This window comes from Somniosus microcephalus, chromosome 22 (assembly GCF_052327205.1).
Source record: "Somniosus microcephalus isolate GS21.2 chromosome 22, FLI_Smic_1.0, whole genome shotgun sequence".
Lineage (NCBI taxonomy): Eukaryota > Metazoa > Chordata > Chondrichthyes > Squaliformes > Somniosidae > Somniosus > Somniosus microcephalus.
Genome location: NC_141008.1, coordinates 32068186 through 32088409, shown reverse-complemented (window position 1 = coordinate 32088409; position 20224 = coordinate 32068186). Strand labels below are relative to the sequence as shown.

General features: G+C 43.0%; 1 protein-coding gene across 13 annotated transcripts in view; it reads left to right on the top strand.

Annotated features, from left to right (window-relative positions):
- The window catches only part of mtmr4 (myotubularin related protein 4), a 166110-nt gene that overhangs the window by 45685 nt on the left and 100201 nt on the right, over nucleotides 1–20224 (top strand). For 7 of the 13 annotated variants that reach the window (XM_085964420.1, XM_085964411.1, XM_085964415.1 and 4 more), the window contains exon 2: nucleotides 1478–1553. In XM_085964420.1, coding sequence (XP_085820546.1) covers nucleotides 1539–1553 — 15 coding nt within the window. In that variant the 5' untranslated portion in view covers nucleotides 1478–1538. Of the gene's footprint in view, nucleotides 1–972; nucleotides 1062–1477; nucleotides 1554–12992; nucleotides 13255–13322; nucleotides 13457–20224 lie in introns of those variants that run through there. The other 6 variants (XM_085964423.1, XM_085964419.1, XM_085964416.1 and 3 more) reach the window with 5 other exon arrangements.

Below are 20224 nucleotides of genomic sequence, written 5' to 3'. Positions count from 1 at the left end.
CAATTGCGCAGGTTATTTGCAACAAAAGGTAATTATTTGGAAAGTTGGGTTCTGGACAAGTAACAAAGGTTCTCATTGTGGAAATTAATTGTAGCATTGCAACTGTGATGCATGGTTGGAAAATAATGAGAGTCTGTAATGTTTAAGTATAGACCTGATAGCTACATACCGCTTCTAGCTTGGCAGCTGTTGAATATGTTTAAAACTTACTGCTGTGCCAGTGAACTGCAGATGCACCTCCTAGCTCAGCTGAACAATTTATGGATGAGGGGCACACTACCCAATTAGTTATCCTTCAAAGTCCCAGTCATTTTAAAGTCTCTCTTCCCCCGAACCACCAGAATCTGTTCACCCATATTTTTGATTGGGAGAATGCAAAGAAATCTCCACAGCTGTGATAAAATAATTCTATTTCTTGAATCAAATTCACGGTGGGGCATCAGTTTTCCTGTTGTTATTCGAGGCTGAGATTCGAGCTTGTGATTTATAGTTGGTCGAGTGTAGTGCTCAAACAGCTTGGTCTATTGATGCTAGAGATTTTGATTTGTCGTTTATAAGCTTGTTTGAGCTACTGTGAAGGGTCTGGGCTTTTGATACAGTGCAGCACAACTTCACATACCTAATGGCCACTTGGATGAGGTACCAAGAGCACTGTCGACACAATTGGCGCTGTACTACAGCAAGCGTTAACACCTTTAAGAGACCAAGGAAGGAAAAATAATATGCCAAAGTCGACAGCAACTTGCATTTATACAGCACCCTTAATGTAGCAAAACTTCTCACGCCACTTCACGGAACTAAGTAAAAGTGCAGATATGGGCGGAGGCTGAAGGTGCAGTGGAAGAGGTAGATTTTAGTAAGACTTTTGATAGTGGAGAGAGTTGTAATGAGGGAGCAGTTTAGGGAAAGGTGGAAGAGCAGAGGGTGCGGACAGAATTTGAGGGCTGGAAGGGGTTGCAGAGGGAGGGAAGAGAGGCTCGGTAGGATTTTTTTGAGGATTTTGAAGTTGCTACACTGAGGGACAGGAAGCTACCGGAGAACTACAAGACCAGACATAATAGGTGAGCAGGACGTTGTCAGATATGATATGGCAGTGGATGAGTTGAGTTTATGTAGGCTGGAGCTTGGGAGGCTGGTAAGGAAGCTACTAGTAAATCGAGGCAAACGGTTTCAAATTCTTTGGACAGCGTTGGCTTACAGCTCACAAATTGGCATTGTTGCAATCTTCCACTTTGTTCAGAGTCTTGATCAAACAAATGTTCTGTGGTTCAATACAAGCATTTAATTCTAATTGTATAGCGGTCCGCATTTGAAAATAGGTAACCTACAGACGAGGTACGAGAGGAAAGGTTCAGAACTGTTATTTAGAGTGGCGAAGATGGGAGGGCTGTATTTGGACTTTTCAATTACTGAAAACCGATCGCTGTTGTAGGGCTGAGGAAAATGTGCTAACATGGCTTTGTTTTCATTCACATAGGTGCCATTAGGAGTGAACAAGCAACCACAGCTCTCCTGACTAGAGGTGACTGACAGAGACCATGGGAACAGAGACAGTAAGTTATAGATATACTGTGTTTTTGGTTTCTTCAGTTTCATTCCTTGTATTAAGGCTAGAAACCTGTGGATTCACATCTCACACAAGTGACGGAACGACATCATTCTGACAAGCAAAGTGAGTAACCTAAGTAAATTTTGACGTTGGAGATGGCGCGTGCAGATGGAACAAGACACCCTCATATCTTGGGGAGACGGGTTAGTAGGTGCTTTAGGCCAGGGATTCTCAATCGGGGGTCTGTGGCCTCTGGGATTAATGAGGTTAGTCATCTCGTGAAGGTGGGATCGAACTGAGCAAACTGGTAGCTCCAGCCCTGACACGGACCTCTGTTTTCCCCCCTTGCGAGGAGGGCGGCAGCTGCCGCTGAGAAGGGAGGGAGATGGAGGTCACTGAGCGCAGATTTCCCCGGCCCGAACTCTCCATCCTCCGCTCTCCTCTCGCCAGGTCCCGCTGTATATACAGGCAGACTGACCTGCTGGCCAAATAGTTGCAGTACAACCGGCAGAGCGCCGCCGGAACCACATACGCGTCCAACCGATTCAACATCTCGCCTCGCGACCAAAAGCATCCGACTGCATCCTTGCCTTATTCTGTGTAATATCGGAAACTCCCGGTTAGCCGATAGATTTTAGCAAGAGTGTTGCCCCTCTCTGTAGTATAGTTACAAGGGTGCTGGCTGCCCTTCGGTGACTAACCTCATTCATCCTTCACCTGCGAGCCTATACCTTGAGTGTTAGCAGTCTTGTTCTACCAAGGAGAGCATCGCAAGCAGACCTGACTGTTCATACCCAGTGTTTGGCCTCCAGCTCGGATTTCAACTTTCCAGGAATAAAACATTAATTTGGACACTGCTGTGAGCAATTTGGGGAGAAAAATCATAAGGGCCTTAAATAGTGTTTTTCATTTTCATTGTACACTTTTGTTTATTAATTATGAAAATATTGGAGATTGGGGTGGGGGACAGGCTGTTTCACTGACGATCAAGCAGAAAACCAGGACCCGCTGATGTGCCGGGAACAGTTGGTGAGGGAGTCGGGGGGGTTGCGGGAAAAAGGAGACCGGAGGTCAGGTGATTGGAGCTCATGCGAAGGGAAAGTGGGAGTGGGATGGATGTGGGGACCAGTATTATCTACAGTGCAGGAATAGCAGCAGTAACTAGGTGAGTGAGAGCGGCGCTGAGGATTTTTATACAGAAAAAATGCTTGTGTTTTGTTACGGGGGGGTCTGTGGAATTTTTATAACACTGGGGGGGGGGGTGGGGGGCCTCAGAAACAAAAAGGTTGAGAACCCCTGCTTTAGGCTACAAAAGCTGAGGTTTGAGTTGACCTCAGACATAATCTAAAGCAGATTTGGTAATCTGATGCCTAAAACTGTGACGGGTTTGCTTCACTGTTAATTTTATATAAAAGCTAGAGCAAAACTGATGCACACCTGGTGGAGGAGTCCGACCTGGAGCAGAGTGAGCTTAAAAAAATAAATAAATAAATAAATAAATAAAAGTTTCTTAAATGGAACGAGTGAATCCAAGGGAAGCGATACATACAGTGGGCATCAAAGTAGAACAGGAGCAGAGCATGAGATAGAACAAGTTATTGGACTATTTATAACGCAAGAAGACGGGGACGAGAAAAGGCCATTCAACCCTTCATCCCTCTAGTGCCCTAACTCGGTCATCAGAGCATCCAATTTTATCTTCAACAGTGCTAATGTTATTGCATCTGCTACCTGTCTGGCATTTACTGTCCAAGCTTTTATCATCCTTTCAGTAAAGACATTTCCCCTAATCAGTTTTAAATTTACTGTCACAAATTTCCATTTTATTTCTCCCTTTGGCTTACTTTGAAGTAATGTGTTGCCTTTACTTTAACTGTACCATTTAATATTTTATTCACTATGATGTGGTCCCCTTCACCATATTCTTTCTAGACTATAGAGCCTGACTTTCTCTAATCTTGCCTCATTGCTGATTCCCTTTATACTGGGATCAGCCGTATTGTTCCCTTGTACTCTCACCAGTGTATGAGATCTGTGATATGATGACCAAAACTGATCACAATGTCATCTGACCAGTACATCTGTATAACTTCCATAGACTTGTAATCTGGTGTTCTGACTACATATTCCAGCATTCTATTAGCATTTTAATTGCTTCACCACATTGTCTGGACATTGACATGGTTATTGCTCCTGTGTTAATTTAATTCCTTCGTTGTACACTTATGACCCATGTTTTTTGGAACAATGAATACTTTATGTTTATCAGTGGAGCGATGGACGAATCTTCGACTACAAAATTACAAACCAAACATCAAAAAAATTCCCAGTTCGGCACTTAACTGGACTTGCAGATCGTGTTCAATTGATGGAATGGCAACAAAACGATTTATTCGAGTTTGAGAAATTAAGTGCTTGGAAATACAACTGTCATCGATGAGAGGAATGGATGCCAGAAGATCTGTGACATATTGTAGAAAAGTAAATACTCAAAAGTTGGAAAGCAGTAGAGGACCTGAAATCTGAGAACAATGTCATATCTTAAATTGAGCCATGGGCAGAGAAGTAAAACAGCGTGCAAAAGATGAGAGCCAGTGTTACAATGAAAAGGCAGAGGCAGCAGATGTTGCTGCATCTGGAGGTGAACAAAGGACTTCATGCAAAATTAACTCACTGGCTGCTTTCATGAATAGGCTGGTCAAAAATTATAATCCAGTAAGTCTTACTAAAGATGAAGAGATAAAAACCTTTCCACAAAAGCTTAATCCTCATTCTTAAACTTCTAGCTCTTTTTCATCTATGTGCTTAGCTATGACAGCAGCATTCATGCAGTGCATATGTTGCCCATTTTTCCATCCTATGTGCAGTACTTTATATTTTTCTGCATTAAATTTCAGCTGCTATTGTTCTGCCCACTTGCATATTTTTTCCAGTTAATTCTGTAATTTCTGAGCTGCCTCATCTGATTCCACTGCACCTCTTAGTTTGGTATCATATTATAGTCATTAGTCTCTGGAAGTACCACAACCATTTATGGATACTATTCTGATTACTTGTAGGAAACGGGTCTAGATGCGTGTTACTCCTTGTGGGATCATTGACACATTGGGTCAAAAAGCAATCCTGTATTACCTTTGCTAGTTCTGATTCTGTTGCCTCACATCCATTTAAAAATTGAATGGGAGTGGAGCTGGGGCAAAGCTACATTCAAACCCAATCAGAATTGGAGTGGGAGCAAAGCCAGAGCTGAATAATCAAAGACCAGTGTGGGTAAAAACACTTGATGATAAAAACAATAGAAGAACATTATCCAATGAGACCACACCTTTGCAAATAAAACGGCAATGTTCGGAAATGGGTTTGGAGCAGGCAAAGAGCGGACAAAGGAAAGCCATATTTGTGTTTACTGACCTGTTTGTGCATGTGCCAGTTCCATGGACAGCACATGGAAGGGCCTGTACATGTGTAGGGCACTTAAATGGCCAAATCATGAGTGATCAGGCAGAAATATGTAAGTTTCAATGCGCACTACATGTAGGGTAATTAGAAGCTCAGCACTCATTAATCAGGAAATAATGGAGATGGAAATGTGGACAAAATAAACTGCTCATAAATAGCTTTATGATGTCATTGATACGGAGTAGATAACTTTTTTTCAATGGCAGTGAAGAGAAGAGTGCATTCTCTTTACTCTGGCATAAACTGAAGCTACGTATAGTTGCTGTGACCATTTGAAGGCTTAAAAGTTGATTGTTCTCTAATTCTTTACGCACAGCAGGTGCATGGAACATGCTGCTGCGGGGAATGCAAGCAGTAAATAAAGACGACTACACACTACAGGCTCCAACTATTACTATGCATACAGTGAATTGACTTGGTTAATAATGACTATTGTGTGAATGAGAGGTGTGCAGTCATCCTCTTTACAGTCAGGTGGTTTGGAAATACCTGCTACTTCATGGAGGGTATTCATTTTTTTTCAGTAAGTGTTAACATTCAGCACATGTTTAACTAGAGTGCACACTTCAACCTCCGTTGTGCTATATGGCTACTTCTGTGATGGTAACCTGATGGTCTTGCTCGGACATTGAAACCTTCCTGGAACAGAGCATTAACTCACTGCCTCTAATTGAAATTGCAAGCCTAATTGACCATTTAATTCATGAGATTTAGCCATTTAAGCATTCTGTGCACGTGGTGGCTCTCCTTTGTTGTTCCCATGCTTTTAACTCCATCAGCCATGTGAAGCTATTTCATAAGCATCCAGTTGTTCTTTGACGAGCTTTGATCAAGATTAGTGAAGTGATTAGATAAAACGGTGAAAATACAGTTTGATAGGAAAAGATGTACAACAAGGATGCATTGTATCACCATGACTCTAATCTCTATAGCGATATGACTGTGTGAAATTGGACAAAATACACAGTTACTGGAACTAAATGGAGTGATGCTGGGCGAATCTATTTTCAACTGGTGCTAATTGGGACAGTGTCTCTTGTTTGACATTTTTTCTAGCTTTTGTGCTCGAGGTGTAGTATGCTTATGCTGGAGAATGGAATACCATCCACTAATGTCTGTATCAACCCTTCCCATGTCAGTTACAGCACAGTTAGGTACAGAATAAAACTGCGCTGTATCCAAATGTTGTGCCAAACCACCAACCTCAAGTTATCTTTACTGCACCAATGTGACATTTTTTTCAATCCCACACCAGCCTCTCGCCAAACACATTAGAAAGTAGGACCCATTTAGCCAGCAGACTGACTCATCAGATTCAGGTTCCGGGAGTAAAAAACCATCGTCTTAAACCACTGCACCTCCCAGTCCCAGCTAATAATAGTGTGGTACATAGTACAGCTCACATTGTCACTAGATTTATTGCTAATTACTTGCTTTTCTGTCCTACAAGCTGCTTTATCCTTCACTCATCGATTCTACAGTTTTCTTAGTGGCTCCCTCACTTCTTGCTGTCCATGCGAGTGGCTGCAAACTTTGAATTTGTGGCCTTTCCCATCTCTTTCCAGATATGTATGGACCTAATCTTCACCTACAAACTAGTGTTAGCACAGTGATTTGGAGCCACATCTTTCAGTGACATAGGAGGGGAGATAATTGGCAGAATGGCAGAGGTGAAGAATAAGTAATTGACTGAATGCAGAGGAGAGGGTAACGTTACTGGCAGAACAGCAGAGGAAGGGGGAAAAGTAACTCAAGAATGGAAGTGGAGATTAGAACATGGGGAAGTCAGCTCTGCGATGCACTTGTACACTGCCAAGGATTGAGAATCATAGAATAGTTACAGCACAGAAGGAGGCCATTCGGCCCATCTCTGCAAGAGCACTTCGGCTAGTTTTCCCCCCCCCCCCCCCCCCCCCCTCCTTGTAGTCCTGCAAATTTTTTCCTTCAGGTACTTATCCAATTGTGCCCTGTACACCCAAGTCTAAGTCATTAATATATATCAAGAAAAGCACTGGTCCTCGTACCTACCTCTGGGGAACACCACTGTGTATCTTCCTCCACTCTGATAAACAACCGTTCACCACTACTCTCTGTTTCCTGTCACTTAGCCAATTTCGTATCCATGCTGCCACTGTCCCTTTTATTCCATGGGCTTCAACTTTGCTGGCAAGCCTATTATGTGGCACTTTATCAAACGCCTTTTGGAAGTCCATGAACACCACATCAACTGCATTGCCCTCATCAACTCTCTCTCTGTTACCTCATCAAAAAACTCAATCAAGTTAATTAAAAACTATTTGCTTTTAATAAATCCGTGCTGGCTTTCCTTAATTAATCCACACTTGTCCAAGTGACTGTTAACTTTATCCCTGATTATTGTTTCTAAAAGCTTCCCACTACTGAGGTTAAACTGACTGGCTTGTAGTTGCTTTTCCTAAATGTTCCCCTACTGACACTTGCTCCACTTGACCCACCTCATTTCCCCAGAACCAGATCCAGCAATGCCTCCTTCCTTGTTGAGCCAGAAACGCACTGATCAAAAAAAGTTCTCCTGAACACACTTCAGAAATTCTTCCCTCTCTCTGCCCTTCACACTATTACTATCCCAGTCTATGTTAGGATAGTTGAAGTCCCCCATTATCACTACTCTATAGTTCTTGCACCTCTCTGGAATTTCCCTGCAAATTTGCTCCTCTCTCTCCTTCCCACTAGTTGGTGGCCTATAGAATACACCTAGTAGTGTAATGGCACCTCTATTGTTTCTCAATTCTAACCAAATAGATTCTGTCCTTGACCCCTCCAGGACATCCTCTCTCCAGCACAGTAATATTTCTTTAACCAATACTGCCACCCCATCTCCTTTCTTTCCTTCCCTATATTTCCTGAACACCTTATATCCAGGAATATTTAGTACCCAATCCTGCCCTTTTTTGAGCCAGGTCTCCGCTATCGCCACAAAATCATATTCCCATGTGTCTATTTGCGCCTGCAGCTCCCCAACCTTATTTACCAACACTTTGTGCATTTACACACATGTACTGTAAACCTATCTTAGACCTCCTTGTATTCTCGTAGTCTGACCCCACCTAATACTGTACTATCTCTTACTCTAATGCTACCTGTCTCTCCCACTCCTTTGTGCACCTTGTTTCTCCTTTCTAATGCTATATCCTGGTGCCCAGCCAAATTAGTTTAAACCCTCCCCAGCAATATTGACTGAGCCTGGCATGTCTATTTTCTCATTTAGGTACATTCTGAAGGAAGTGTACATTTATACAATTATATTTAATACACATTTATTTGTATTTAGAATAAAAAGTCAGATCATTGGGAATACTCACTCTGCCAAACAATGAAGCTCAGTTAAGGCAGTGGATACATTCCATGCGCATATTCTGGTTTGACCACAGGGCCATCATTTTAGCTGTCAAAAATGCACTTGAAATGAGCATGGGATGAAAGTTGCAGTTTCAGCCATCTCCACTCTACGCAGGCTGGTTGTTGGTGGGTCAGATGTCTAACATGGGTAAGTATAACTTCTTTCATAAGAAACTGACAACCATCATGAAAATTTTAAAACTTCTAAATAGTAATTAAAACACAGGTATATTTGTCGGATGGTTTTTTTGTGGGTATAATCACTTTAGGATTTTATTGATTTGAGTGCACTTTTTCCAATATCTGTTGGTTCTCCCATTCCAATTATTCTTAATGGCAGCACAGGATTAAGATGTCACTGTCTACAACGTTCAGCTTTCTGTGCTCCAGTCCATCACCATCATGCACGAGAATGACACTAGGCTCTGAATCGGCATCTGTTGTTAATTGGATGGGACTGTCCGAGTGCAAGTTCCCGCTGTGAACCCCAGGACTGCTGACCCTATCCTCGAGCGTGCCTCTGCTCTGCCTGTAGACATTGGCACCATGCATTGCTGTTCATAGGACTGATCCTATTACTTTCCTTTGTGATTGTAGCACCATCCCTACAGTGTTACAACCTACTGGAATGTGCACTTGGGATTGAATTCTCCAGCGAAATATTGACAACTAATCCTGATTCCTCAGCAAAGCACTACAGTACAGCAGTCTTTCAAATTATCTTAAATACCAAATAAAGGTGAGAAAAAACAGTTTTACTCTCGTCTCTTGTGTTTTTTTTGGTACATTCTACCGCTAAATACTTTCAATAAGGCACGTCTCTTGGGGATCTGTCATTTGAGCCTCTTTTCGTGTCCTGTACTGCTCCATTGATAATGCAAGGGTGGCTTGCATGCACCATGGAGCTGCTCTGTTTATTTCTATTGCTATTCCCCCTGGGATGGGAAGTAGGTTATTAACTGAAGACAGCTAATGGATAACAAATACCTATTTTAAAACTGGGAACATGTGGGATTGCATTGTATAGAAATTGCTCACCAGCCTTTCCTCCATCTTTCAATCGGTATTGCTGATGCAGATTTGTAATTTCAATCGGAGAAGATTGAGATGGTGAATCCGTGACACAGGTGACCCGTGACATGGCTCCTTGCTGTACTAACTAATGTGTTTAATCAGTGGTTTTGTGTTCACAATTACAACTCCCTAGTGAGTTTTAATCTCCGACTAACTGTCCAAAGTCCAAGCAGAGGTAAGACGCTTCTTCACAGGAGGGGACGGAATATTCCACGTAGGCTCCTTTTGAATGCTTGCTTGCAACTGCATTAACCATAGTAATTGTAGTGATCTTGGAGCTAATTAGTGGTATGGGGAACAGGAGTGGGGTTTGATTGTAAATGTGAAGTAAAATAATGAGTATTGTGCACCTGAGAACCCATTGATCCTCCAGAAAAGCCAATTGCAGGTTTTCCCAGGTAGTGACTGGTGGGAAATAAAAGGCAAGGTAGTTTTTTAAACTGCCTATGTCTAGCATTGCACAGTATAACTCGATCATTATGTGAGTCATTGCATACAGCATAACTATACTGAGCCTGTGAGTCACCAGCAGGGTGGGGTGGGGAGATGAAGACAGATGGCTGCTGGTGATTGATGAGCTGCTGTTTAAATTGTTCTTCATCTACTTATTGATTTTATAGGCATCTCCAGCCCAGGGAGGAATGCACAATGGGGGGAAAAATATGGCAAATTTAAACAAAATAATAGACAAATCCATATTGTCTGAGATTGTATCATTATCGGCTATTGTAGAATGCAAACCTCTGCCCGGCAGCTTTCTACAGCAGCATGGCTAGTCATCAAGTCGACTGGTTAATGCCTAGCACTGTTAAAATCACAGTAGCATATTTTGTTGTATTTCTAATTATCCTTTCTACCCATCCAGTTTGTCTTGGCCTGACCCTTGTGCAAATAGCTGTTTGACATTTCTCACTGTCTTGAAGCTGTTTCTGTTACGGGGTGAATTTTTAACAATCTGAATTAGGTTGATCTGTCTCTAACTCTGCCTCTGCTCCCACCCCTTTTTGGTCTGTCTGGATCTCTACCCTCCCTCCATGCCTTGATTTCCATCTGAGTTTGTGGATATTTCCTTTCTCCCCACTTAAGTGTCTTGGCCTGTCGATGTCTCTTTAGCCCCTTTCCCTCCCCCTCAGCATTCACCTGACATTCTGTCTTCAACCCCCCCCCCCCACTCCCTGCCCCAGTCTTTTTGTCTTTCCCTCTCCACTGCCCAGTATCTTGGCCCGTATTTTCCGTTCCCCATGGGTGTGTACGAGCTGTGTACACGCCCACAGGGGCCTCGCAAATGCCAGTTTCAGGCATGCGAAGAGCATGCGTTGAAAACCGGCACTTCTGATCTGTCAAGAATTCTCTCGACAGATCCTCCGCCTGCCCTGGAGAGGCTGCCCTGGAGAAGGGCCTCTGCGGGGGGAGAGTTCCGCTTTCTGCAAATCCTCCACTCGCTGAACACCCGTAAGAATCTTACGCCTCATAAGCAGGTGTAGGCCTGCTTTCACCAGCATAAGAGTTGAAAAAAGTAAAAAAAAAAAAAAAAAAAATTCACTCATAATTTAAAAATACAAAGGTAAGTTTATTTTTAGCCCTGTAAAAAACTTTAATTTTTTTCAAAAAATTAAATTTTTGTTTAAAATATTTAATTTAACCAATTAAAAAAATATGATTATTTAATGTTTTGATTTTTTTGTGATTCCCCATTCATACTTTTGACAGGTCTAAGCTGAGAGACCTGTCAAAAGTGTGCAGGGGGATTCCCTTCTCCCATTGGCTCCCCATGGCCCACGTGATCCCAGGGATGTTTGCGAACCGCCTGCACCCCTGGGATACCCGGGCCCTGCGCATTTCGTAGAGCAGAGGCCCAGGAGCGGAAATGTTTTCCAGATCGGAGGCCTACGCATGCAGGAAGCCTCCGATCAGAAAATATGGGATGAGGGGATGGACATATGAGGAGAGGTTGAGTAGATTGGGACTCTACTCATTGGAGTTCAGAAGAATGAGAGGCGATCTTATTGAAACATATAAGATTGTGAAGGGGCTGGATCGGGTGGATGCGGGGAAGATGTTCCCGATGATGGGTGAAACTAGAACTAGGGGGCATAGTCTTAGAATAAGGGGCTGCTCTTTCAAAACTGAGATGAGGAGGAACTACTTCACTGAGGGTGGTAGGTCCATGGAATATGCTGCCCCAAAAAGCTGTAGAAGCTACATCATTACATAAATTTAAAACAGAAATAGACAGTTTCCTAGAAGTAAAGGGAATTAAGGGTTACGGGGAGCGGGCAGGAATTTGGACATGAGTCTAGGTCCGGATCGGTCATGGCCCTGTGGCTAGCGGAGTGGGCCCAGGGGCCGTGTAGCCTGATCCTGCTCCTATTTCGTGTGTCTAATTCTGTTAGATTCAGGAGATGGTCCTGTGATAGTGGATTGGCGGTTAGGATCAGATCAGCCATGATCTTATTGAATGGCGGAGCAGGCTCGAGGGGCCGATTGGCCTACTCCTGCTCCTATTTCTTATGTTCTTATTTCATTATGCAAAAGAACCCAGCCCACAACAGGGTAATTAAAGGAAGATTTAATTTTTTGCCACTAGAGGGAGATAGTGTGGATGGATGGCACAAATCAGGCACTGTACTAATGTTAGGTTCTGATTATTTAAAGGATTGTGTACTGTCCTCCCTATGTGTCTGTACGCAGTTAGACAGCCAGCCAAACTCCTTTCAATAACGACATGGGAGTCAGGATGTAGCGTCCAAGCTCCGGTGTTTAATAATGCCACACTTGCATGAGGTCAATGAAACAATACAAATCAGTTGCATTGGGTTGGAGTAAAACTGAGAAAGAAAAAAGAAAGAAATGCACCTTGTTACATACATGAGATATAACTAACGTTTAAACATGAATATGTAATGAAACCATTCAACTCACAGGCAATGCTTTCGAAGGCGTAACAATGTAGGATTACAGTGGATTAACTTGCAGCACGCTCCATGCTGATGTGACCTCTTTGTTTTGCTATCACTATACTACTTCCTGTTGAGTGACCCTACTGGCCATTTCCATTTACTGCCACCTACTGGCGGCAACAAAACGTAACTCCTGCAATTATAAGACACAACAGATTGTGTCAGGTGTCCAAACAAAAACAAACCAAATAAATTTTGGGCCGAGAGCCCAAATTAGTAGACTTTTAGTGCTTGGTGCAGCTTTTGATTGTGGTGCTACTCATTCTACAGTCAATGCTTTCTAAACTGTACAGTACAGTGTAAATTCAACCATGCACACTCACAAATTGGAAACAGATCCTGTTTTGAGGGTTTGAATCTTCCAATTAAACATTTTCAAATGTCTGAAGATAAATTTAACCTGCTCCAAATGGAGAGACAGCTACTTTTCTTGGAGCCTGTGTCCTGTACAATAGCTGACTGCAGCTCTCTGCAGTGGGAGCTGCCTCTGATGCAGTACAGGTTACACAGCACTGAGTGATGCTGTGTAGGCGGAGCTACAACCCCCTTTCTCCCCCTCCCCCGAGCAGTAGTACAGCAATGTGCACCTGCTGCAGGGAGTGAGCTGATTGGACAAAGTCTGGGAAATGCTCCCGTTACATTATTCACTTTCCAGGCAGTGTGTGTTCATCATTTTCTATTTGATAGCAGAGCTGCAGCAATGAAGGGGTCTGTGCCGGGGCTGGATACACCCTCTGTACTTCTGTCTCGGCTCCATGTACTGCAGGATCAGACTGGCCTCCACTGAACATGAGTCTGGCTGCTCAAGTCAGCTGTTCCATGCTGAATTGCTTTGTGAGTCTCTGCTGTTTTTTTTCTTCTGTCAGCTTTGAGGCCTGTGCAGCCATGGGTTGCTGGATAATTCTTGATATGCGGTGTGTCAGGCAGAGCAGGGGAAGGAAATCTCATTGAACCAATTGCTGTTATTAGGAAGGAGAGGCCGGCTGGTGACTAAGCATATTCTATTCCACAGGGCCGAGGCAGCCGCTGTTTTCAGGTGATTATGTTGGCTCGGCATTAATAAGGAACGTGTTTATTCTGATATTTCTGTTTATTATTCTGAAGATTATTCTGTTGTTAAACAGCTGCTTCATTCTTGAATATTCTGCCTTAATCCATTTTTGCATTTTTCATTGTGGTTTAAGATTATTTTCTGGCTCTTGTAGTATTTTCAGGATTATAATTAAAACAATACCATACTTGATGCTCGAAGAGGAATGCAAAGAAAGACTGGTATTTGTGAATTGTAAATATTTGAGATGTGTCTGTTGACCTTGGATGGTCAGCAATGCTGTTGTACCCAGAGCCAGCGATGAGGGTAGGGTGTCTCCAGAAGCTGTAAAAATGATGCTGTCGCTTCTGTCTGAAGCTCTGACATCTTGGGAGGGGACAGCTGTTGTGCCCGTTACAGTTGTATCAGTTGAAGTTATTATGTAAAAGCAGCCAGCCCTCCTTACTGGGTCCAGTCTCTGCTAGCCCAGTTCATGTAAATGTCGTGAGATTAGCCTTCATTTTTTAGAATCTTTTGTGTTAAGTCTATTGTACTTGAACAGCGAGTGTTCCGGATTAAACCCAGTGGTGATGCTCTTGGGTGCTTCTAGTCAGAACTAAATGTCCACTCGGCAGTGCCACACGGATTATTTTTGATGAACAATTCTTAGACCAGGGTTGATGCAAGAGAGTGGAAATTGATGGGCTGTAGAATATTGTGGGGATAAGCAAGAGATTGATAAACTGTAGAGCACATTAGGATTTAAGGGAGAGAGGGCCTGCTTTAATGGAATGTAAAACGCAATCGAGATTGGTATTTCACGGCCCAGATTGCTGCACTATAGAGTACAGCAGAGATTACAGGAGAGGGTCCAGTTTGATGGGCTGTAGAATAGTGTAGGGATTAGCAGGAGAGAGTTTGGATTGATGGCCAATGAACCACAGTAGGAATTAACAGGAGAGGTTCTGGATTAATGGAGTACTGAGCACAGTCGAGATTGATGACAGAAGGCCTAGAGTAATGGGCTGTGGAACACCATAGAGATTAGAGGATGAAGATCTGGAATGATGTGTTGCGAAGTAGGGATCAGCAGGAGTGGGTCTAGTGTATTAAATGTACGTCAACATTGTTGAGAGATAGAAAATAATTTAAAAGTGAATGTAATGGTAAGTTTCAGAAATTAATGTGTATGAAATCAGAGCTGTACCTAGATTGTGTGAATGTGATTATATGCCCCAGTCAATCTAAGTATGAGCTGGTCTCTTTTCCAAATGCTCTGTAATTACATGAGATTGAGCAGGCTCCCTGCTGCCTGAAGTCAATGGAATTCATTTGATGGGATATATTCGTATTCTTATCGGAACAAGAAAAAAAGAACCACTACAGGTTGTACAGAAGCTACCTTGGAGATTCCCACAGGCTATTTAATTATGACCGCAACCGAGTGAATATTGCAGCCTGCACCCAGACAGATTCCTGCTGTAACCTCAAGGTCAGCCAATTCAAAGAAATTATTGAGCATCACACTCATTCAGGAGGTGCAGCAGTTATATATTACATACGGTATCTATATAACTAGTTATATACTAAAAAAAAAAAATCCACTATTTGGCATATACATTATACCCAATCCAATGTACTGGGCATATACTATACACCGCATCCACTGTACTCAACATCTGCTGTGCACAGCATCCACTATACTGGGCATATATAATGCACATCATCTGTTGTACCATCCTGTTGGTTCAAGCTTTGTCTGCCTGATGCTTCAGTAGCTTGAGTAAATGTATGTTGTAGCCTTCATCTGCTGAATCTCTGCCAGCTCTTGGTGGTTTAGAATACCTAGATTGCCCTAGTTGATGGTTTTTTGCAAGATATTTTGCATAGTAACCATGACCACACCTCCAGCTTTCTTTTTATGGTTCAGCTCTATGCTCTTTGCCTGGTTCAGAATCATCGTCCAAGCTTTCTTTCTGAAGCTGTATTAGCCATATATCTCCATCATTCCACAGCAGAACAGCCTATTTACTGACGAGTAGTGTTCTCGTCGGACTTTGGCCAGTAGTACATCAAATGCTCTATTGAGACCATGAACACGGGATGTGCTTCCCTCTGGATACTGGTCATTCTGCACCATGTGATCATACTGGTGTTAGAGCACACCCAGTATCACATTATCCTTTAGGTTGCCCATTCTCTAAGACTTCACATGCGAATACTGTCCTCCTTGCAACAGGAGCCATTGCATACGATGTAAAGAATATGATGGTATTCCTACAACTGGGTTTAATCTTCCAGATTTGGATCTGGCCCCTTGGCTGATCCACCAATCACTCCCACTGTGTCCCACTTTGTTACATTGGAGCACTGGAGATCTATGATGTGACCCTGTCCTAAATTTGGAGTTTTGTAGTAGATATTCTGTTGGGTACAGTGACACCAGTCGCTCACATAAGCAGACCTCGCATCCTATATGATCTGGAGTGCTACCTTTTACTGCCCAATATTTAGTTAAATGACATGGGATTGTAATATAGAATCCTTGCTACATATATTATAACATCGCACATGCTGCCATATGCGTTCTATCTTTCTGGATGGCAGACTGAAAAACACAATGAAATATAATAGACTTGAATATACAGAATACAGTTTTTGTAGTAAAATTCGTCAAATCCCTATAATTGCTTGTTCCAGGTACAATAACGAGACATAACTCGCCTGATGCTGTAGGCAACATACCTCTATCAAGCTATATCCCAAACGAACTGCCCTTGTCTTTCTGTTGCAAACTTCAGGTTCACATGCCCATTCTGTGTTTGAGAGAGAGAAGACAATGTTTGAGTGAGTGGGGAGGGGGAGTTCAGTCACTGAGCTACTTTGAAAGTTCGCCACTTTGAAATGCTTTCTTTTAGATGAGAGCGCACAAGGTACCCGAATGCCTGTTTTTTACCTAAGCAAGTATAGAATAAGAGAATGTGTGGCCAATTAAATGACAAAGAAATAATTTCATCACAGTGGCATAAAATACTTGAGATTGTACGCAATAATCCCCTCTGTTTACTAATTAACATTCCAAATCACTCTTGCTGGGACTAAAAGCAGGCAGCTTGCTTCATGTCGAGCAAAGAGCACTGTGTGGCCATGGGAGTTTTAAACTGAGTGTAACATTACAGCGGCATCCCAAAAGTCAGTACAGACAATACAGGTACAAACCAAAATGTTACACACCACTCGGGTCTCTGTAACCTGCCTCTGACTCTTGAGTTACAGATGCAGACTCAGCTGGGTGTGTTTTTCCTCTGGCTGCCCATTGAGAATGATCTGACTGCCAGGACGTGGGCTCTTGTTTGCATGACTACTTCAGGGTCTTGCTCTCCTGATCAAGCAACCATGTCCTTGGATCATGTGGAACTGCTTCCAGAAATTCATCTCTTCACACTGGTTGACATAAACTGTTATAATTGGCTACTGTCTCCTCTTCATAGAATCATACAGCACAGAAGGAGGCCATTCAGCCCATCCTGCCTGTGCCGGCACTTTGGCAGAGCTAATCAGTTAATCGCTCTTTCTCCCTAGCCCTGTAATTTTTTTCCCCTTCAAGTATTTATCTAATTCTCTTTTGAATGTTACTATTGAATCTGCTTCCATCACCCTTTCAGGCAGTGCATTTCAGATCACAACAACTCGCTGTGTTTATAAAAAAAAAAAAAAAAGTTTCCTTCCATCACCTCTGGTTCTTTTGTCAAACACCTCCAATCTGTGTCCTCTGGTAACTGACCTGTCTGCCACTGGAAACAGTTTCTCATTTATTCTATCAAAACTGTTCATGATTTTAAACACGTTTATCAAATCTCCTTTTAACCTTCTCTGCTGTAAGGTAAACAACCCCAGTCTCTCCATCACAGAAGTCCTTTTATCTCTGGTACTAGTCCAGTAAAACTCTTCTGCACCCTCTCTAAGGCCTTGACATTGTTCCTAAGTCGGTGCCTGGAATTAAACACAATACTCCAGCTGAGGTCTGACGAGTGTTTTATAAAGGTTTAGCATAACGTTCTTGCTTTTGTACTCTATGCCTCTCTTAATAAAGCCAAGGATTGCATATGCTTTTTTATAACCACCTTCTCAACTTGTCCTGCCACCTTCAAAGATTTGTGTACACACACCCCCAGGTCTCTCTCCTCCTGCACCCACTTAAAAATTGTACCATTTAGTTTATATTGCCTCTCCTCATTCTTCCTACCAAAATTCGTCACTTCACAATGGCCCAGAAATTCGGGTCGGGGGCTTCCCGCGGGTGCAAGCCCCTGACTTGCACTTACCTTGAGCGCCGGCCGTTGAGCTGTGGGCCCCCGTGGAATTCCGATCCGGGGCCTGGTCCAGCTGCCGACGCGCAGTGCTTGCGTATCCCAGGGGCGCAGTTAGTTCGATGCGTCCCCTGGGATCACGTGGGCCATGGGGAGCCAATCGGAGCAGGGAATGCTCCATTCATAAGTCTGACAGGAAGAGCTGTCAAACCTATAAATACTACGGCCCCAAAATAGCACTAAATCTTCAAATTTTTTTTTTTTAAATCACATTTTTTAAATAAACTATAAATTACATGAAATAACTATTATACAAATTTAAATTTTTGAATTTTTTTAAAATTTTCAACGGGGCTAAAAATAAATTTACCTTGCTTTAAAGTATTTAAAAATAATAAACCTGTGGGGGAAAAAGTTTTAATTTTAATTAATTCACCACTTACCTTGTAAAAAGCAGACCTTACGCCTGCTTTTTACATTTCTAAATTCTGTAGGCTTACATTCCCGGGAAAACCTGTTTTAAAAAAAAAAAAAAAGACCGAAGTTCGATGCGCACACGTTTGACTTCTGAACCCCTTCGTTCAGAGGAACGGAAGTGCCGGTTTCCCATGCATGCGCAGTGCATGCAGGAAACTGGCACTTCCATTGGGCCTACGGGTGAGTACCCCGTGCGTACTCACCCGTGGAGACCCGAATTTCTGGGAATATGTTAAATTTCATCTGGCATGTGTCTGCCTATTTTACCAGTCTGTCTATGTCCTCCTGAAATCTGTTGCTATCCTCCTCATTTGTTTACTGCATTTCTGAGTTTCGTATCATCTGCAAACTTTGAAATTATATCCTGTATACCCAAGTCCAGGTCATGTATATATTTCAAAAAGAGCAGTGGTCCCAATACCAACCCCTGTGGATCACCAGTCTTGTACTTCCCTCCAGTCTGAAAAACAACCGTTCACCACTACTGTTTTCTGTTTCTTACCCAATTTTATATCCATGCTGCCACTGTCCCTTTATATAGTAGTTGTCAAACACCTTTTGAAAGTCCATATACACTATCAACCGCACTACCCTCATCAAACCTCCCTGTTACTTCATCGAAGAAGTCGATCAAGTTAGTCAAACATGGTTTGCCTTTAACAAATCCATGCTTTCATTTATTAGCCCATACTTTTCCAAATGCCAATTAATTTTGTCTTGGATTATTGTCTCTAAAAGTTTCCCCACAACCGCCGTTTGGCTGACTGGCCTATAGTTGCCGGGTTTATCCCCCTCCTTTTTTAAACTGGTGTAACCTTTGCAATTCTCCAGTCCTCTGGCACCACCTCCATATCAAAGGAGGATTGGAAGATTGTGGCCAGATCCTTTGCAATTTCCACCCTTCCCGCAGTAACATAAGACGTGTCCTGTCCGGACCAGGTGACTTTTCTACTTTGAGGACTGCTAACCTTTTAAGTACAAACGATATCTATTTTTATCCAATCCAATATCGACACTCCCTCCTCCTTTACTGCTACGTTGGCAGCATCCTCTTCTCCAGTAAATACAGATGCAAAGTACTTCTTCACTACCTCAACCATGCCCTCTGCCTTCACAAGATCATCATCTTTTTGGTCCCTAATCGGCCTCCCCCTTTGACTACCCCTTTACTGTTTGTGTTTATAAAAGACTTTTGGGTACCTTTTTATGTTGGCAGCTAATCTATTATACTTTCTCTTTGCCCCTCATTCCTTGTTTTTGATCTCTGTACATTCTATATTCAGCTTGGTTCTCTACTGTATTATGAACCTTACCAAGTGTAGAAAACCCTTTTCTGTCTCATTTTAACCTCTATGGGGGAAAAATTCAGTTTCGCCCCATTTGGGGCGCCATTATCGGCCGCCCGCAAAGTTTAGCGCCTGGCGCTAATTATCGTCTCCAGCGGCAAACTTGGCTTTTATCGCCCCTGGAGGTGATTGGAGCGCTAAATCAGGCGCTTCACACCTGTCTTAAGGCACAAAGGCCGAGGAGCGAGGCACTACCTCAGAGCGCTGGCGAAGCAAGGAAGGGCAAATCAAAATGAACCTGCAAAGTGCTGCTCAGCACCCAAAACCCTTTCACACAGCATTGAATCTCTCCAGAAGAGTCAGTCTCTCTCTCTCCCTCTCTCTCAGAATGCGTGGTGCAAAAATGTCACCAACAAAAAAGGCAGGAAGTGGTCACCTTTTAAATAGCGCTCCCCTAGTCCCTTTCTGACTGCAAAATGCTCCCCTCAACCTGTCATTGCAGGCGGTAAGGCAGGGGCGCCACCGGGGCATTGCACACTCAACTGACGTCATGATCTGCCAGCGCAGGAGATTGCCGCGGTCGTGTTTAGCGCCGCCGCAAAATGTCTAGTTAATTTTGCGAGCGGCGCAAATATCACCGCGCCCGGGCGCTAGCTGCTTTGCGCCCTCTTAAGGTGCTAACTGGAGGCGCAAACAACTGA